Source organism: Brienomyrus brachyistius, chromosome 11 (assembly GCF_023856365.1).
Source record: "Brienomyrus brachyistius isolate T26 chromosome 11, BBRACH_0.4, whole genome shotgun sequence".
In the NCBI taxonomy this organism is placed as follows: domain Eukaryota; kingdom Metazoa; phylum Chordata; class Actinopteri; order Osteoglossiformes; family Mormyridae; genus Brienomyrus; species Brienomyrus brachyistius.
Genome location: NC_064543.1, coordinates 13,780,947 through 13,801,264, shown reverse-complemented (window position 1 = coordinate 13,801,264; position 20,318 = coordinate 13,780,947). Strand labels below are relative to the sequence as shown.

General features: G+C 45.4%; 2 protein-coding genes across 6 annotated transcripts; one reads left to right on the top strand and one right to left on the bottom strand.

The window, feature by feature from the left end:
* The first annotated feature begins 2,190 nt into the window (after positions 1-2,190).
* On the top strand, positions 2,191-4,058 carry saa (serum amyloid A). Its single transcript, XM_049030508.1, has 4 exons — positions 2,191-2,346; positions 2,922-3,039; positions 3,260-3,395; positions 3,733-4,058. The coding sequence occupies exons 2-4, from the start codon at positions 2,931-2,933 to the stop codon at positions 3,869-3,871; spliced, it is 384 nt and encodes a 127-aa protein (XP_048886465.1). The 5' UTR covers positions 2,191-2,346; positions 2,922-2,930; the 3' UTR covers positions 3,872-4,058.
* Positions 4,059-4,330: 272 nt separating this feature from the next.
* Positions 4,331-20,126, bottom strand: hps5 (HPS5 biogenesis of lysosomal organelles complex 2 subunit 2). Of its 5 annotated transcripts, none has more exons than XM_049030468.1 (23): positions 19,490-20,126; positions 18,172-18,387; positions 17,951-18,061; positions 17,754-17,818; positions 15,898-16,090; positions 14,350-14,480; positions 14,035-14,253; positions 13,887-13,958; positions 13,197-13,285; positions 12,911-13,089; positions 12,405-12,563; positions 11,786-11,945; positions 11,132-11,258; positions 9,722-9,868; positions 9,001-9,069; positions 8,223-8,890; positions 7,334-7,454; positions 7,098-7,247; positions 6,818-6,937; positions 6,625-6,738; positions 6,195-6,301; positions 5,764-6,058; positions 4,331-4,860 (listed from the first exon to the last, which is right to left on the bottom strand). In XM_049030468.1, the coding sequence occupies exons 2-23, from the start codon at positions 18,277-18,279 to the stop codon at positions 4,800-4,802; spliced, it is 3,465 nt and encodes a 1,154-aa protein (XP_048886425.1). In that variant the 5' UTR covers positions 18,280-18,387; positions 19,490-20,126; the 3' UTR covers positions 4,331-4,799. The 5 variants fall into 5 exon arrangements, with proteins under 5 accessions (XP_048886425.1, XP_048886423.1, XP_048886427.1 ...); XM_049030466.1 differs by having other exon boundaries at positions 18,172-18,307; positions 19,490-20,125; XM_049030470.1 differs by having other exon boundaries at positions 8,223-8,812; positions 18,172-18,307; positions 19,490-20,123.
* Between the last annotated feature and the right edge of the window lie 192 nt (positions 20,127-20,318).

The following is a 20,318-nucleotide window of genomic DNA, read 5'->3' as shown; positions in this document are numbered from 1 at the left end:
TCAAAAAGCTAATTTTGACCAGAATCAAGCTGCTGCCTTCCTCTACTTTACAAAGACATACGTGACTAGGAGAATGTAGTCACTTCTAGTAACGGCTTTCAGACTTTGCCAGATCTGTATGCAAATATAAATGCAGAGGAGACCAAAACGTGGTGCCAGCTGGCAGAATACTTGAGAATACCAGCCGATACATTTAGGGTTTTCCCCATAATAACTCAATGGCAGTAAACCATTTGTGCTAAAGCTCTGTGCTGTACAGACTTTCAGTGGCAGCACATGCCTATTTTCAGATCCCTAGCAGTTTTACTTCCTATAATTTCAGTTCAAATCCATTGCTCTGGCCTGTGACTAAGGAAGTGTCAAACAGTAGTTTATGCCATTGAGGAAATGAAGATATTTTCCTGGCTGAGAAATTACATCAGTTTTAAATAAAGCTTGATAAAAATATAAATGCTGCAATGTTCCCCTGCCTTGAACACCTAGCCCCCGGGACAGGCTGGATTCCCCCCCCCCCCCCCCCCCGACCCTGAAAATTGACAAGTGGGTAGAGAAAATGAATGGATGGATGGATGAAGTGTGACTGTGTTTGACCTAACATCAGTCAAAGAAAGTTCCAGCCACCTCTTAATTTAGAAGGACACAGTAATTTATAAAGACTTGCAGTCTTCGGGTAAAAGTTTGCTGATATTCTGACCTGCATTACTTCACTCAAATTGTTCATTATCTCAACACTGTGAAAAACTACATAAATGTATTGGCTGTGGATCCCAGTGTTACGATCCATATATGCTCTACCACCTAAAAAAAATGAAGCAAATATATTTGTTATTAAAATTCAAGGTTACAGGTAAAGCTTACAGACACTACATCCCAGCTGAAGAAAACAAGACAACACATTAATGCAGCGTTTCTCAAGCATATTTGTCCTGGGGACCAGTCATGTCATGCTTTGGGGCTGCAGGGCCCTGCAGAAACGACCCCCAACCCCCCACCCGCCCCCACATAAGTTATAAAGTAAGGTAAGGTAAGGGGATGGATGGATGGATGGATAGATAGATGGATAGATAGATGGATGGATAGATGGATGGATGGATGGATGGATAGATGGATAGACAATATAAAAATAACCAAGGAAAACATGTTATTAACAAAAGCATGAATCTGATCACCTATAATAAATTCTTTGTAATGCAACTGCCCGATTTTTGTAGCACACATTACATACATATATTCATAGGGTAAATGTTATATCTCTATTAATAAAAGGCTAAATTATCTAATCAGTTTAATACCATAATAAGTCATGTAAGCAAGTTGCTAACTTAATGTGCTGTAGATGTTTTACTTAATGTTAGGCTAGCTAACTTGGGTATGTTAAGAACCAAGTGGTAACAGCATGCTATGTTACTGATACTGGGGGCTACCTATTGTGGGGGCGCTAACCTGACACCAGCATGCACACTCAGGTGCTGTTCAGTTAACTAATCCAGGGGTTTCCAACTTAAATAACCTGAGGGATACTGACTCCAAGACAGGCCACTTAAGCTATTTGTTGAGCCGAAAGAGAAATGAGAGAGACAAAAAAATGCTGCAATGTCAGTAATCCTGTAATCAGCATGCAGGGTGCCAGAGGTGAAGTTTACAGTATCTGTGAGATTATTCCCAAGGTGGGCTGGAGCCCTGATTTCTGGAGTCGTGGGCTGTAGGGGTAGTACAAGTTACTGGTGTGAAATTTACATCAGAACCAGGTCTATTTTCATGTTAACATGGAACATAGTTATGGACATTGTCATAATCTACATACTGGATTAACCAGTTCTGTTTTAAATCATCCTCACATGTATCACGACATGCAAAGCAGGTAACAGCATAACCGGTCTAACATGCCCACCTATTTCATAAACTTCCACCATTTTCAACAGAGATGGGGGAAATGACCAAATCCACCAAAACAATCCAGGCACATAAGATGTATAGAAATCATGTACCAGTTTGTAATCCTGCACCAGACACAGACAGAATGCTGGTTTCACACTGCAACCAGAACCCAGGGGCTCCATCAAATTAGGGTCGGGATCAGTCTAGACGCCAAGTGAAAAACAATGATTTTTTTCAGGTAAATTCACCAGCTCGTTCCATGTGCTTCATCCGTAATGGTTATGAAATTCCGGACTTTCCCCGGAAAAGTTCTTCCGTTGTTGCCTTATATGGAACTTGCAAACCTGAATCAGCCTACCTGGAAGAAAACCCTGGTTTCCTGGATATAAGAAAAGCTACAGGTCTCAGGTCAGGTATATCCTACCCAGAGTATTCGACTGCACTGAGGGAGAATCCTGCAAACACTGGGTGAGTGAAGATCCTCTTGTATAGACAAGGGCTGTCTATTGATTAATAAAGTAACTAATAAATCATACAATTTGCAATAAATGAACCATGATTAAAAATACTAAAGCTTGTTATAATGTATATTTAAATGTTAAATCAACCACCAAACTAATGTAGAATAATTACGAAGGATGTATATTTCAGATATAATCATGTAGTAGGTCATGAATGACAAAAAAGTACAAAAAAGTGTCCATTGCAATCATTAATGATTTATATGTTTGGCCCATAATGCACTGTGCAATGATGTCATTATTCTCATTGGTTTATTTTAAATAAATTTCATTTGATGGGTTTGTTTTGATAGCCCTATTATAGACACATAAGACAGCTTAGCACAAATGAAATAGTGAAAACTCGACACGTTTAAAAGGTAACTGTTTAAGGCTGAAAAATTACAAATTAAATGTCAAGCAGCTGCAACTGTTCCTAAAATTATAGTGTAAAAGTTAGATAATACTATTATTTAAGTTACATTTGGAAGACTATTAATATTATTACTACCTTTCTTATACTTTTTGACTCAAATTCTAAAGGTCCAAAAAATGAAGCTGGTACTTGCTGGGCTGGTTCTGGTTCTGGTGGTGGGAGCCCAGGCCCAATGGTACACATTTTCCAGAAAATCAGTAAGATTCACCAAAGAAGTCATCCGGGGTAAAAATGCTTCCTTATTTTAACTCTACTCTTCCTTGTTGTTTTATTGTGTTCATTCTGAGGATAGCAGATTTACCACAAATGGTTTAACTGTCATCTAGCGAGAGCAGAGCAAAAACTACCAAGGAATCAGACTGAAGGCTTAACAATGGCTGGATGTGACTAACTTGAAACCAGAAATACACCTTCTCAAGATCTGTATCTCTGTCTCACGTGACAGGTTCGCGTGACATGTGGCGAGCTTATTCGGACATGAAGGAGGCTAACTGGAAGAACTCTGACTACTTCCACGCTCGAAGCAACTATGCTGCTGCCAAGAGGGGACCTGGGAGAAGGAGGGCAGCTGAAGTCATTAGGCAGGACAATATCTGCTGTGTCTCCATGAGAATAGTGTTGGCCGGGGGCTTCTTGAATGGTTATCATTCAAGGCTCCCTTTGAGATCGTACTGTTTGGGACATTCAATTCATTAATGTAGAGTTAGTTCAGTGAGCAGAGACTCATGCCAGTCAGACTATATGGCAGAGGGTAGTTCCAACAGTGTTGCCTCTTCTGAAACCTCACCATAAAAATGAATTTTATTGAAGTTTACTTGTTTCACCACCAAAAGCATAGTACAGTGAAAGCAGTAAAAACTGACAAATGTATATTGTAGTATCTGTACACAACTCTAATTTCCATCTCTCTGTCCACAGTGATGTTCTGCAGTCATTTCTGGGCAGTAGTGGGCGTGGCCATAAAGACACTGCAGCAGCCCAGAGAGCCAATGGGTGGGCCCACAATGGGGGAGACCCAAAGCACTACAGACGTAAAGCCCTCCCCATAAAGTACTGACATGCAGAGCTCAGCAAGACCCTACAACTCCCAGCATTCCCTGCCACCTGACCGAACCTTTCATTGCATTCTGATACAAACTGTACCTGCCTTTAACTTGACCGCCTATTAAAAGCATACGGTTATGTTTTCTGCAACATCTGTCTAATGTATGCTAAATCCTCAAATATATTTCAGGATCTCTGTAGGAGTGTGTGCGCGTTTTAAATTTGCATGTGGTGTCCGGTGTATATGTACTAGTGGCCAAAATGGGGGAAACACCCATCATTTTTGGCATTACTGTGTAAAAATTACTACACGAATATTGGAGGTAATGTTTATAAAAAAAGAACGCCGTGCAATTAAATAAGTAACTGGAATAAAGTTTTTCAGTCTCTAAAAACTGGGAGGGTTTACACAACATTGACCATTAGTGTAGATTTGACTTCCATGGTTTTGGTACAGGGTGAGACCAAGCACTTGTTAACAAGGACCAAAGGGGTTTAATGAGGAACACACATTAAGACGCACATTTAGTAACAGAACGCATCTGCCAAAGCAGTCGTGTGTTTCACTCCAAAACTCATGGGCCAAACTCCAGGTAAACAAACTAAAAACAATGTGCAAGACAGTGCAGGACTTTTAAAACGACAACTAGAGCAACATAACTACTGTAAAGTGTACCTTTCTGATCAAGGTTAAAAACCTTTGAAGAAACTCAATATTAATACTGTAGCTGTTCAATAGACCTCTATAATAAACATTAAATAATTCTTTATAGTTACATAATTTAAATACGATTGTTCATCCTCTGTTCAGTAGCCCATCGTCGGACAGCCCTTCTTTGAGGATTGGTCTTGACATGCTTGAGGAGACAGTTTCAAACTCAGATCGCCCCCCAAAAGAGGAAGAAATAGTGCAGACTGATTTCCCATTCTGGAGGGAGGGGTCAGGCCTGCTGGGACCAGAGGAAGCGGTCACAGCGCTCCAGCATGGTGCGGATCAGGGCCCTGGTAAGGGAAAGATGGGAGACTCTCACAGCTCCGTGCAACGACAGGCACATGCCAGGCGTTCAGTACCAGGCTCACATAGATATACAGCACAAAGATAAGCTTCAAGCGGGTTATGGACAGGCAAGAGCACAGGGCTATCAGTTTTTAATTCTGAGGTCTTTAAGGACATATTAATGGAATCTTGACAGTAGGTGTATGACATCTGATGATGATGCCTTTCTTGAAGAGTCAACATAAAAAGGTAGAACATAAAGGACCATCATAACTGCTTTAGTGAGGAAACCCAGATTAACCTGCAGAGTATAAATTTAGGTCCATGTCCTTCACTTTCTCACAGCTGCACACTTGTTTTTTATTAGGTCACCTATTTCAACTATAACTCACCACAGGTTATAAATAGTCACTGGATTACTGGCTTGAAAATCATTGTTTTCTGTGGCAAACTTGGTTTTCAAAGCTGCAGTCATATAAGTTAAAGAGGAATTTATGACTGGATTTATGACTGGGGGGCAGCATGGTGGTGCAGTGGTTAGCACTGTTGGGACCTCTGGGACCCAGGTTCGAGTCTCCGCCTGCGTTGCATGTGTGTGGAGTTTGCATGTTCTCCCCATGTCGTTGTGGGGTTTCCTCCAGGTACTCCGGTTTCCCCCCACAGTCCAAAAACATGCTGAGGCTAATTGGAGGTGCTAAATTGCCCATAGGAATGCGTGTGTGAGTGTGCCCTGTGATGGGCTGGCCCCCCATCCAGGGTTGTTCCCTGCCTCATCCGGGATAGGTTCCGGACCCCCCACGACCCAGTAGGATAAGCAGTTTGGAAAATGGATGGATGGATGAATTTATGACTGTTGCGGCTTTGAGGCCCAGAATGCGAGTGGGCGGATGATGAGCACGGCCTCTCACCTCTGTCTCTTCTCTGCGATCCTCAGGAGCTCACACACCACGGTGGAGTGCGGGCCCAGATCCACACGCACCCCCCAGCTCTGCAGCACGTCCAGGGCGCGGTCCGGCCCCACCACCCGGGCCAGCTGCAGTGTCAGGCTCTCGGGAGTGATGCGGCCGCTCTGGTCGCAGGAGCCGTTGGATAAGCCGCCATCCTGGGTGCTTTGTGAACTGGAATTGGGCTCTGAAGTGTCACAGCAGCTCTGCGAAAGCTGGATGAGGAGTTTCCATTCATCTAGAGTTTCAGGCATTAGTCCTGACAGCCAGTGGGAAGAGGAAAAGTAAAAAAGATCAGCAGGAGACACATCAGTGTCCATAAGGGGGCGCTGACACACTCCCGCTGTTTGAGGGGCAGGATAGCCCCGCCCCTGACACCGAGTGCCGTTCCTCACCGCTCTTCTCCTGCAGCAGACTCATGTCATCCAGCCGGCAGACGGTGCCAAATGCCTGGGGTCTGTGACGCAGCTCGCAACACAGAGTCAGGTAACCAATCCAGTAGCTGCAGAGTGAACGCCCTGTTAGCATGTGACTACTGACTGTCTGGAGCTCAGTCCTTCCGTTTCTCCTCCCGTCAGCTTCCCCTGAATCTAACAGGCCCACTGGATTACTTTAACATTTATTTATTACAACATACAAGTTGGGTCAGAGAACAGGAACTTGGAATTAAGGGCTTTGTTCAAAGACTCAGCAGTGATATGACAGCTGCCAGTCATGGGATTTGAGCCAAAAACATTCCGGACAAAGGACCGATGCCTAAACCATTATATAGTTATACACGACCCCAGTAGATACTGTTGTGAAATAATGTCAAGATACTCTCACCCATGGGTTTTACACATCTCGGCCATCTTCTGCTTAGATGCAAAATCAGCTGGCAGACGAATGAGAAGGGAAAGGAGACGCCCATATCCCCAGGTGAAGAGGTGTGACCGCCACCTAGAGATCGGAGGAATCATAGTCCATATGCATGCGGACTGCGCAAAGACCCACAAAGCTGCATGTAACAGTATAGTACCTAGGCTGTCCTTCTGGGGTTACTGTGTCTGCTAGGTGAGGGGCATCATGGGATAGCGCTAGCTCAAGCCAATCCTGCCGTAGCGACTCAGGCTGAAGAAGGGAACCTAAAAACGAAAGTCTGGAAAAAGAACATACAAGAAGACAGGATTCTCCTAAAAGACTATCATTTATGACATTAATGACATTTTTAAAATGCTCAGGAGTGATTGTACGTAATACAGATGTATTGACCAAGAGGATTCGTGGAAGCTTCGACCTTCTGAAGACCTTGCCCGTACCTTTGCTCCTCAGCCTGCGAATGGACCAAGTTATCCAGATATGCAAGGAAGTGGCTCTTCTGAGCCATAGCCATGACATCAGAGGGGATGACTTTGGGGTAGAACTGGACGAAGGAGCGTACGGCTGCCTCCCCATGCTTCTCGTACAGCCTGGGGAGGGGGGATGTGCAGCATGTGACGACAGAGCACAGGGCCGCTGGGCAGAAGGACACATGGAGCAGATGGGAGGGCCGTACCTCTGCAGGTGGGCAAGCACCGTGGAGGACGTCCAGGGCTGGAGCTCCCGTAGGCTCTTCAGGGACCTCAGGAGGACCCCCTTCTCTATCACCTCCACCACCGCGCTGGAGCGGGTCAGCGCTGCGTCACATACACACACGGAGAATGAAAATGTAGCTGAGTAAGTCACATGACCCAAACAGGCAAGGAGGGGGTGCGGTCCCAGAGGTGGAATTCAGTAGGGTTGTAGAGGGGCAAACAACCCTGGGCCCCGCACTCTAGGGGCCCCCTGCTGATCCCAGAACACACATACATCAAATGTCCACTCCAAACCATTCATACATCAATGTTGGTTAAAATATTATAATTTATAATAATAATGTAATATATGTTACATTTTGCCCCCCCTCTACCCATATTTTACCAACAGCACTTCCACCCCCACCCATTTTCCACTGGCACCCCATGCTTGGATTAACTTATTATTGATGCTCCATCATTTTTAATACCCTCCCTTTCTTTATGGCTCCAAAGCAGGGGTAGGGAGCCTGATCCATGGAGAGCCAGTGCGGGTTTTTGGGATGGCCTCTCAGTCAGCCAATAATAAAGCAGCGATTCTCAACTCCAGTCCTTGGAATCCACTGTTATTGGCTGACTGAGAGGCCATCCCGAAAACCCACACCGGCTCTCCATGGATCAGGTTCCCTACCCCTGCTCCAAAGACTAGCTCCAATGGCCCCCAGAGAAGTTAGTTTGCCCCTGATATCTTTTAGCCTGATGTCATTTGTTGCAAGTGTAGAAATCTAGGAACTCCTTCCCCGGGGGGGCAGTTTACATCTGCAAAGTAAATGCAAAGGCCTGCAGAACAGGGTCAAAGGTCAAAATGCCAGTTGCCAGGTTTGGGCTCACCCTGCAGGCCCGCCATGTAGGCCTTCCACACTGCCGGCTGGTCCCGGTAGCGCAGCAGGCAGCACCGCCGCGTCCGCTCGGGGTCCAGTAGAAAGAAGTACCGTCGGAGAAACATGCAAGGGCCCATGGGTTCCTCCGCTCGATCTCGCTCCCGAAGAGCATTGCCATGGAAACAGCCGAGTTCCAGGCAGAGAGAGGCCAGCTGTGTGAGATCGGCCTGCAGGTCAGAGGGTATGGGTATAGGAGGCCCCACACGTACTGGCTCTTGTTTGGTTGCCTTCACTTCAGTGTCTTCCATCAGTGTCGTCCCCAGTTTGGACTCTGCACCAACCTGCTGCCCCTCCTCAACCGACACCAGCTTCTCCTCCGGCTCGACTTCCCCAATCTCAACTGTACTTTCCTCTATCTGGCATCCTGGAGGCTCTTGCACCCGGGCCTCATCCTCCAAGTGATGTACATCAGAGAGCCACTGTCCACCTGCAGGGATCGCCTCTGGGCCAAGAATTTGTTCCAGTACTGAAAGCCACTGCCACAGAACCTCCCGCAGACAAGTCGGGTCCAGGAGAAGAAGCGGATCTTGAATCAGAATACTATAGTGCCGAAGGAACAGAATACAAGGATGTGGCAGTCTCACATTCCATAAACCACACATACAGATCCTGATGACTCTGAAGGGATTATAAGAGACTGTTAGCATGTAGCTGCCATTTAGGATCTCTGTTATACACTTCGATAGAAGCCTTCAAACAGTTAGCTTATATTTCTGTTCAATACTCACACTGCTTTCTGAGTTGCTCCTCTCAGCTCTTCCCAATCACTGTCTGAACTGGGCCGATCAGCGTCAGATCTGCACGACGAACAAGATCAACGTGCCAGTCAAACTCATGTGTTCTCCAGTGCCACCTACTGGCAGTAGTGCTAGCTGGCATTTCTAAATTACACTTCGGGTATGATTGAGAGCCTGTTTATGATAAGCTGTGGGTCCCCCTTGTGATCCCGACCAGGATAAGTGGTTAGAACATGGATGGATGGGTTGGTGTAATTTTCCCACTGTGTTAAATACGGCAGATGACGGTTACAGCCAGTACACATATACAAGAGCTGGGAGGAAAAGAGAAAATAAGAGGCAGTGGGGAAGTTCCGCTCTCTGGTGTGGCAGTTCCCACCTTTAGAGTCATTCAAAGTGAAAGATGGGGTGGTAAACTGTAACACTGCAACCTTGTTGTCCTGAGTTGACATGGTGGAGCAACCAATCCGGATAATTTGCCACAGGCCCTGTTTGTGTATTCATGGGAATAGTTTTGGGGCCTGAATGAAAAACTAAGGCTACAAATTCTGAGATGCATGTTTATTTGCCAATAAAAACATTATCTTACTCAGAAATGTACTTACTGAAAAAGATACAAGCCCCTAATACTGTCACCAGCACAAACTTCTCTTAAATTATGAAGAATTCCAAGAAAGACACAAAATAGGACTGGCACCATGCCAGAACTCACACGCGGTCCAGTTCTTCTGGAAACGATGCCATTTCAGCCGTGATGTCATTTTGCCCTGCTTCTCTCTGATCGGGGCGGGGCCAAAGGTCAGAGTTCATCTGCAGGGTGTTTATCCTCTCAGAGGTCTTCTTTACAAAGCTGGAAACACTGAGAATGAAAGAGCAAACTAAAGAAACACACCAAAGATGTGTGAGAGACCAAAAAAAAAAAATCATGTCCAAAAAAAGAAAAAAAATCTCATCAGTTTGTGATCTTTGTTCCATTGCTCTCCCCTGCAATGAATTTCGTATCACGCACTGCACCACTATACATGTAACACAGCAACATAAATGGCAGTTATGGTTCCAACACGGCGATTTTCCTAATGTGCATCTTGTGAACTAAACACAAGTGAAAGAAAGATACAAATTAGCGTCACAATCAATGTTCCAAGCAGACCGATTCACTGTCTGTCTTGGGATAGAAAAAATATCAGACGCAGAAACATCAAGAAAAAACAACAGGAAACGGTCAGAGACTGAAAGTCGAGCCTGAACACAAACAAGGCACGACGACGGCATCATAAAGCAAACAGTCACCTGTCATTAGAAGATGCAGATTGTGAAACTCCGCACGCACTGAACCGAGGAACAACTTACATGATCAATCACTTGAGCGATTCATCCTACTGTTATGTGAATCCACTGCCCTACCTACTAACCAGTGCTGGGTGACAAGCTCACAACACGACCCTGATTTACTCGTGCTCAGGTTTCTCAAGGCTTCTGAACAGTACAGACGTGAGGGACGGACACAGCCTGCTGCCCGGCCCCAGGCAGGAAGTGTATGGGTATAGAAGCAAGCTGTAAGCCCTCCCAAAAAGAAAGACAACAACAAAATCTGTTTTTTTTTTTGACCTGTATCAGTTTCACTTCTCTTTCTAAAAGCTAAGTTTCACTTAAAATGGGAACTGGGAAAGTTTATCTGGTGCAGGGGGGATTCCACATGGCCAGCGGTTTGAAAAAACGTGCCATTTTCACTTCTCAGAGTGACATCCTAACAATACTCTGGAACTCACTAATGTCCTAGATGTTTAAAACATCAATTCATCTGAGTCCATGAGCATCAGAAGTCAGATTTCTGATCTATTTTTTGTCTTTATAAACTGACTATGTCGACTCATTTGACACACAAATGTAGGGACTTGTTAACCTCTTCTCCTGTTCAATGACTATGCTGGTAGCTTGAATAAACACTTGTGCAGAACCTAATACAGGCTATGTGTTGACGACAATGATTTGACATGCTCGATGCTTTTGTTTGGTGAGCTCTTGGACCATGCTTTCTTTAACCCCACAGTGACCACTTGAAACGAATGAGCATGGTTGATGCAAGGATGTTTGGTGGCCAGGGCGGGGTGGGGGCACTCACCTGTCTCGAACAGCCTGCAGAGCCACACGGGGGGGTTTGGGGCGGAATGAGAGGGGTAGGTGAAACTGAAGGCCGGATTCGGACCGTTCGGGCTCTGTGCGCTCGCTGGGCGGGGGATCGGAGGTGGCTGAAGCGGGGGTAGGTGGTGATTGTGGGGGCCAAAGTTTGCAGAGCAGGATGGGGTGAAGCAGAGAAATGACACGGAGGTGGATGACAGGATATGACATGAGCAAATCAAAGGGGGGAATCCAAAACCACCTGAGCCAGTAATACACAAGAATCAAACGCCTGAATGGGCAACAAAGGAACACACATGGAGATGTCATGGGCATGTTGGACAGTGCTAGGAAAGCGCTAATCGTCTGCTCTTTTACATCCCTGGGTGGAATGTAGCGGGGTCGCTGAATAATTTCACAGAAGTTCTTCAAGAGTGATGTCACACAAAAACTTTACTGTCAAACCACTTTAATAAGACGGTGTTTGCAAGAAACAGACTTCATAAGAAATTAAGCCAGAAATATATAAAACATTTTAAAATAGTGCCTTTATTTGTAAAAAATTCCTTTTTGAGGTGCCCTTCATTCCACAGAAATCTGTAGTGGACCAGAGGGGAAGCAACAACCATTGAGCCAGGTCAAAGGTCACAGCCCTTACCAGGCTCCACAGGCTCCTCCTCATGCACAAAGCTAAACTCCTTGAGCCGCTCCTCCTCGAGCATTGATTGGCTGACCAGGGAACTGGTCTCCTCATCTGATTGGCTTCCTCTGCGACTGATCACCCTGTAGATACCGCAGTCCAGCACATTGAAGCTCTCCTGCATTAACAATTGATGTTCAAAAAAATCACTTAAAAGGGATATTATTCAATATGTCCAACAAAGTGTAAATATATTTGTCTTGTCTTGAACAGCAATAAAATTTATGTAATAGCTAATGTCTATAAGCTTTTGGAAACTTTACACACCAAATTCGCATTTGAATGTCAGGGACTAATTAAATTAAAATATAATTATATAATTAGTTTGTGATTGTTTTAAGTTTTACAATTTAATCTGCAACTGCTTGTTCATTTTATTTGCTCCATAATCATCCTGCATTACAAAATCACTCTCATCACCAAGGACACAAACTCACAGTGACATTCTGTGAGGTCGGTGCCTCAGACTCGCGGTCACCTTCTGTGAGGTCGGTGCCTCAGACTCGCGGTCACCTTCTGTGAGGTCGGTGCCTCAGACTCGCGGTCACCTTCTGTGAGGTCGGTGCCTCAGACTCACATGTGAAGAAATGCTGCTTCTGCGGCTGCTGGAGGCGGAGTCCAGGGGCTCCAGTTTGGGAATCATGTCCTCCAGTTGGCTGAGAAGGTCCTGCTGGGTGCTGGGGTTGAGCTGTGTGCGCAGGTACTCCAGGCGGTCAATGGGAAGTGACTTCCGGGCCTTTTGGGAAGGAGAGTTAATTGAATATTTGGCAACATCAATTGACCAAGATATGAAGGTACTCTAGCAGAAGGTAAATGAACCAAGTCCATTTTAAGCAACTGGACCCACTAATTGATTTTCCTGTAACACTTCACTTAAGGCCATGTTTTTAATAATTTATAAACACATTCATAATGCATTATATTGCATTCATAGAGCACTATAAACATGGTTAAAACTATTTATTAAAAGGCATAACACATTATAGCCATATTTATTATGCATTATGCACACATTTGGTGATACGCTCTGCAGAGTACCACTGAGATGAGGCCTTTGTGGAGATGTATGCACTGTGGTCTTACCCTGCAGGAGGCGATGACGTGCGGGAACATGCAGCAGACAGAAGCGGCCTGGGACCAGGCCTCCCTGCGTATCAGCCTCTCCACACAGCGCTCCGCAGACAGCAGGCTCAAGTGAGACAGGCGTCCATCGCCATGGAGACAGAAAAGCTCACTCCGGAAAACCGCAACCTCGATCAAGTCTGAAGGTTGGGGAGGCAGACAGAGCGATTAGGGCACCGTAGGGAGGTAAACAGCAGTGACACAGCACTGAAACGACTGGGGCGGTGGCCAGTTGGACAGTTTGCACCTTTAATCTCAGTCCAGAGAAGGACCTGGTCGCACTGAGGCACGAAGATGTACATTGCTGACTCAGTCCAGGTCAGCAGGTTCTGATCACTGCATAAAAACAACACCAGAGGTTTGAATGAAGAGTGCCAGGCATGAGAGGAAGCAGAGGAGGGGAAGGCCAGTCGCACACAATCTATTTAAGCAAGATAGTACGTAATAAGATAAAGCTTTATTCATCTTAAGGGAAATTACTGTTCCAAAGCATAGCTCTCACCGTGGAAGATTAAAACAACAAACAGAGCATAAAAGTACCAAAAAATAAAGAAGGAAGCAATAATAGGATATAAAACAAAGCATATACAGGTGCAAAAAAAGATGAGGTATGTAAGAAGGTAACTAAAGTGTACAAGTGTAAAAAGCCATACACACGGTACCATATCAATGTGAAAATACAGAATATATGTGCATAAGAGTGAAAAAGACTATTAAACTAATACTATTAAGCACGGCGTCCAAGAGTGACAAGAGAAGCATTGAGAGACTAGTGCTCCCAGTACCTCAGTACTATGGATGCAGATGTTGTGATGTCCTCGTGACAGATAATAATTACAAATAAAACACATTAATAACACGCTCAAAGGGCAGAGGGGTATCATTTGGTGACTGACAGACAGCAGGGTCTGCAGACAGCGTGCTGACGCGATGGTACCTTAGATATAGCAGCTTGGGGAAAGCGATGGACTGGGAGCCTCTTGGAGCAGAGTGAAACTGCGGCTCGCATCTGCAGGGGGCGATATGATCAGTCGCAGAGACGCAAACGTGTGTACATGCAGAGGTGTGACTGTGGGAGGAGCTACCTGCAGGATATGAGGGGCATAGGGGGGCAGGCGAGAAGCTGCTTGAACTGGTGCGTGCTCAGCACCTCGCCGCTGAAGTTGGCCTCCCACACACGGGAGCCCGGCCGCGCACAGTACAAGAGGGGCGGCGTGCCGACTGGCGAGCCGCGTGGCGGGGGGAAGAAGCAGGCCCCATATTCCCCATCCCGCTCCTTATTCCCCACTTTCCAGAACTTCTCCCTGTACAGTGAGAAAAGTCCCGGGTCATTCACTAACAGTCCTGAGTATGTCACCCCCCCCATGCCATAATGGTTTGGCCCACAGAGTCACACCCACCTCTCTGTGTCGCACAGGTAGCAGCGGCTGAGTGAGGACACCAGCAGACGGCCGTCTTGGTAGCCCAGCTGCACCACTCTCGAGTCCACGGTGGTGATGGTCTGGATGGGAAAGATGACGAACGCCGAGCCCTGCAGACATATGCCCCGGTTACCACGACAAACACCGCGGGCGACATGGGCAGGAAGCGTCACTGAATTCACTGCTAGTACTGACACTTCTGATTACATCAGGTCACAGCGGGGAACAAAGCGGGGAACAAAGCGGGGAACAAAGCGGGGAACAAGCTTTACCACCAGAGTAACTGTGTGTGGCTCTAAGTCTAAACAACATTAAAAAGAAATCCCAAAGACAGACTTTTCTGAAATACATTTTTTTCATTCATCTGATGCTTCTTACGTGTGCCTCTTGGGATTCAAACCATTAGCACAATGCTCTACTTTTTGAGTTCCAGGGGCTAAGTAAGTAAGTATACCTAAGAATCAAGATTTATGTCTTCAAAATTCAAAGTTTTAGTTGTCAAAATATCACCACGATCATACATTACAGATAAAAGCAGCTTTTCTCACTGACATATACACCTAAAATCCCCCCATACATAAAATCAATCAATTAAATGCAGTTCAGATGAAATACAATACAGGCTTATGGGAATGTACCTAAAATGAATACTTTTAGTAGTGCATATTCTCTGTGACTGCAGTCCCTTATCAGCAGTTTTAGCAAATCTTTCCAAACGGAAAAGGTTAAGCACGTCAGGAAGATGCGATCATCAATAACCAAACCAAGTGCAGAAAAGTAACAACAAAACACATCAGTGAACCGTTAATAGCGCCAGATGCTATGACCTTTAGCCAAATCATGATACCATCAAGAGCCAGATTTGCGATCTCACTCCACTGTATAAGAGCACTGGCAGACAACCCACTTTATCAATGAACACCGCCCAAGTAACATCAAACATCAACACAAAAGGCAATACAAATATAAATAAAGTCACATGACAGTCTAAACAATCATGTACTAGCTAGATATCCTGGTTTATCCACTCAAACACTGCAGCTCCATCTTTGTGGGAAATGGGTTTATCGATGCCGCTGGTGCTAATCTCCGAGTAAGCAAACAGCCATGCTTATCCACAGTGAGAATGGGATAAGTGAGGGGGTGAGCAGAGGAAATCCCCAGCAGCAGAGGGTTCAAGGCTGGGTGGGGTACACCCTGGATGTGATGTTATTATAACACAGGGTACCACACACACACACACACACACACACACCACAGGCAATGTAGGAATGGCAGACAGCCTAACTGCATGTCTTGGAACAGCAGGATGTAATACTTTTCTAAAAAAAACTCCAGCACTAGGAAGGTCCCTTCTATATTAGTCTAACCCAGATTAATGCTGAAAGTGTCAGGATAAGCAGATAGATGTGCAAGTCATCTGTGCAAAGATGTCAGCTGAGCAGTTGAAATGCAGACTCTGGACCCACAGGGATTAGTCTTGGCTGGCTAATTCCCGGCAGCACCTGCCTAGTCGGCGTGAAGTACCTTGCCCAGCTTGGAGGATCCGGCACGGACCGAGGACACCTTCCCGGCGGCGTCCCCGGCGAAGACGCGCAGCACGGCCGTGTCCCAGCACAGTGCCGTCACGGCCTGGCCCCGGTGTTCCCAGGAAGTACAGACACGCTCCGGGCGCCCGCGCCGCTCCAGGTGCAGCTCCCACACCACAACCAGGCCCTGACTGGGGTGATCATATGCAAGCAAGCAATGAGATAAGGACACACAATCACACACCTACTCATGCACACTCACTGTCCCCAAGAATTTAACGATCATGTGATTAATTATTAACATACCAGGCAATTATTACTTACTAGGCATTATGGTAACATTGCATCTTGTGTTCTAATTATTTCTTGCATATTATCCATCCAGCTTCTAACCACTTATCCTGATCCAGGCCATGTGGGGGGCTTAGAGCCGATCCCTGAGGTACACGCCAGACATGGTTCCAGTTCACCACAGAGCACATATGCACACACTCAAACACAGTCACACAGTACAGGAGGTTCTGAGCCCACCAGCCAGTCTAAACTGCATGCCACTGGACTATGGGAGGAAACTGAAGCGTGTTGTATATCAGACTTGCGGCCATTTCAGAATGCATTCATCAATTCCAGTGCAAATCAGGAAATGGAACTGGAGTTGGGATTGGAAAGGAAAAACTATGGGGAACAGAATTGGAATTGAATTCGAATTTCTGAAGGATATAAATTCCAACTCCAGTTCCATTTCCTGATTTGCACTGGAATTGATGAATGCATTCTGAAATGGCCACAACCCTGTTGCATATCATCTTACAATGTATAAACTATAATCATTATTAAGAAGTTAATCACTGAGAACAAATAAATGATATGAAATGCAAAGACAATACTACAATTATTTTTACATATTTACATATTTTTAACTTTTACATGACCCAAAGTTTGCAGTGTGAGGCTAGTATATACTACTTCATAGCAGCTTATACTGGCCCAGTACAGCCATGGAGATGGAAGGGAGGAAAGAAGGTATGGAATTTATATAACAATCACCTCTGCCTGGTCGGGAATTCTTAAATTAGGACACACAGACACTTGTAACATATTTGCTACAAAGGGAAAATGTATCTTTCACTATTTCCATCTCTGGAATGTTCCGGGATACTGAAAGTGGGAAATATGGCATCCCTGCAACTAATTTGCCCCTTACTTTCCAAGCTACAAGTCAGATTTGACAAGAGGAATAATGTGCTTTTCCATGGTGCCAAGGACACCAACACGTGGAATTAACACCTTCAGCGACTGACTGCCGAAGCCTGTAACCAGCAAATGGAATAGAAAGCAGAAGATTCCTGTAAACATCTATTAGACACAAAATAGCTGAGTTTTTTCTTGCCGTGTATGACACTTGTGTGCCACCATGTTCCTAAACAGTTTCAGCACTGCGCTACACTCCAAGAGTCACTCATATTTCCAACAAATAACGCACTGCTAACCGAATACATAGCAGGCGGATAAAAGTATTACAGTGCAGGACCAACAAGCTCCACACTGATGCACGACAGCTTCTCGAAATGTGCTAAATGACTAGAGGAGTTGGTGCAGCGGTTACAGGGTACAGGGTACACGCTCTATACCATCTACAGTGTATAAATACATAGATATGCAGTGTTGGCCATTTTAGGTCTAGAAATTACAAATCCAAAGATTTTGTTTCCACCAACCACTTAAGCATGAAGAGTCACAATCACAGAGTCCTCAACTGGTTAGCAGAAACAAAATCTTGGTCTGGGGTAGTGTCTGGACCTGAAATGCCCGACACTGCAGAGATGTTCCTGTGGAGAGACAAGCTCCATTTACCTTGTAGCGACCGCAATAAAGTCTTCATCGTGTGGACAGCATGCTACCTGGGTGATGAATCCCTCCTGCAGGAGGAGCCAAGACATTTATAGGTAAAACTGTAAAACAGGGTTTAATTCAGCATGGACTGTATGTATGTGGACAGGAGTGCCACAGCACTTTCGCTTCAGTGCGCTATCACTGGTTTCCAAGAGTACCTTGTGTGTGAGGATTAAGCGTTGCTTCCAGCCATCCTTCTGGATAAGGTGGAGCCCCCCTGCTGAGGTTCCCAGCACCAACCACTTCTTTGAGACCGCCACGCAGGTACACTGCAGAAGGGGAAGCCAGTTAAACAGTGACATGGGGTGAAGAATGCTAGGGGGCGTGCCGGGATTGTCCAGCTAGCCGTGACCTAGGCCGAAGCCTGGCTACCCACTACCTTGATCCTGCTGGAGTCCAGGCGCAGGGCGGAGAGCAGGGGATCCAAGCAGTCAAACTCGGCCAGCACATGTGTGCAGGACTCAGGCAGCACAGGCAGCAGAGGCATGGTTAGCACGCCTCTCAGCTAGGCCAACCTGTTTGGGCATGTTAAGGAAGCGGTTGGTGGTAATAGAAGGGCCAGGTCGGTGGTGGGGTGCAGATACACACCTCATGCCTGCAGTTAAGTACAATTAGATCAGAGCCATCGCCTGTATTCTAGCCATACATCTCTATCTGGAGCATCTTTGCCAGTAACAGGCACAAACAGTGTGTAAACCCCGCAGCAGACGATCTAGTCAATACCGCTCAAACAGCGTTGCACCACCCCCTCCCTCTCCCGCTGCCTGACATCACATGACTTCACGTATCCTCTCTAATTGTGAAAGCATGACTAGCAGTGACTGTCAGTTTATTACCAGGAAAGACTGAGGTTTACTAAGCAAAAAAAAAAAACACACACACACACATCACGCAGTTTATATTAACTCGCCGTTATGGAGTTACAAAAGTAAATGACATACTTGAAAAACAAGCCCATGTAGTGCAAAATTACCGTTGAGTGAACCAGTACCGCTACGTGGTACGGCATGACCAGTACATTTAGCCATTGTACCATGAGACCGGTTGTCAGCTACTCGTTGAGAAATGAAAAAGTAAACATTCGCATAGCAGCGCTCACAGGCGCCTCTAATCACGGACCAAACTGCGGCTGTACGGACCATCTATGTGGATGGGAATAGGAACTAAGGGGAGGGGTAGCTGGATCAGGCATCACCACGGCTGGATCGGGTGCTAATCCAGCAGACAGGCTGAACCAACATGGGAGTGTGAGCATCACGGGATCCAAATCCAGTTCAATTTCCTATTCTACTAGCCACATCCCTTACATTTAAAACATTCACATTGCAAACCGTTACCGTACCCCCTTCCCGTCACTTAAGCAGTCGTTCTTTATCACATTTTAAATTAGAGTTACAGTACAAATCGATGCCGTAAAATAAAGTGGGGCGGTTTTCAAACAGCACACTAAGCAAACAACTAACCAGCGACACATTGTCTAAATACCGATGGTCCACGTACCATTATTAACTACAATCACACCATTTGTCCTTAAGTCGAATACTCTGGAATGCTGCTGATATGAAACAAAAGTGTGCTCTTCTGACATGGAAAGTGTACAGGTATCACTTTTGCTTTGGACAGAAGCAGACCGTTTAGCAATACCTTTTAGCTACGGTTTAAATTTTAAAAAACAAACTCTTCGGTTATTAACCTACCTGTCATTGGCGAGCGGTCAATTCCCCAAAACTACGTCATTTTCACGGTGCAACATCGAGTCCAGAGTTGCAGACGTTTATACTTTTAGTTTAAATAGTTTGTTTCCTCACTTCTCTGCCGTGAAGATTTGACAGAAGTTGTGGGACGTTTCCGACTGGTCGGTACTACTTTACAGTCTAAAATCGCAGGGCGGTGCGGAGTGATACCTCCTCATAGTCTACTGTATGTTCTGGACTTTGCTCAAGGTCTTTGTTAATTACACATTCCAAACATGAAAAAGACAAACTCGCATCCACTCAGATGTTCATTAAATAACACCCGTTTAGAATAATTCATATACAAACGTATATCGGAAATCGACGTCCACAAGTAGCGGACTGCATTTTGCACTAGTGACGTTGGCGCATGCACTGGAGATGCAGTTAGACTAAAGTGGGGCTTCGATGCTCCATTAGGCTATTGATTGCAACAGTAGATGCTCCAGGGAATACAAATTGCAGGGGTATCAAGACAAAAGATAACGTCATTATTATTTAAAGGCTTGCAGTTGTTCTGAATGTCCATCCCACTGAACTGCACACATTTACAGGGACAACTGATGCAGGTCAACCTTCCAAACCAGACTAGGACACCCATCCATCTTCAAACCACACATACACAGAGCTAACTGGTAAAAAAAAAAAAAAAAAAGCCTGATATAAACTTGAGAAGTCGTGGTGTTTGTTTAAAAACATGTTGTGAAATACTAGCACAGCCTGGGCTCTACTGCTGCTTCTATAAATTGTTCATATTATAAAGATTTTTTATAAAATCAGTCTGGAGCAGCGA

What these genes read in the sequence shown, in the direction of transcription:
- saa (XM_049030508.1), top strand. Translation starts at nt 2,931, where the DNA reads ATGAAGCTGGTACTTGCTGGGCTGGTTCTGGTTCTGGTGGTGGGAGCC. An exon ending in CACCAAAGAAGTCATCCGGG is followed by an intron (nt 3,040 to 3,259) that starts GTAAAAATGCTT and finishes CTCACGTGACAG; the next exon opens with GTTCGCGTGACATGTGGCGA. An exon ending in AGGGCAGCTGAAGTCATTAG is followed by an intron (nt 3,396 to 3,732) that starts GCAGGACAATAT and finishes CTCTGTCCACAG; the next exon opens with TGATGTTCTGCAGTCATTTC.
- hps5 (XM_049030468.1), bottom strand. Translation starts at nt 18,279, where the DNA reads ATGCCTCTGCTGCCTGTGCTGCCTGAGTCCTGCACACATGTGCTGGCC. An exon ending in GTGCTTGCCCACCTGCAGAG is followed by an intron (nt 7,248 to 7,333) that starts GTACGGCCCTCC and finishes CCCCCTCCCCAG; the next exon opens with GCTGTACGAGAAGCATGGGG. An exon ending in TCGCAGGCTGAGGAGCAAAG is followed by an intron (nt 6,938 to 7,097) that starts GTACGGGCAAGG and finishes TTCTTTTTCCAG; the next exon opens with ACTTTCGTTTTTAGGTTCCC.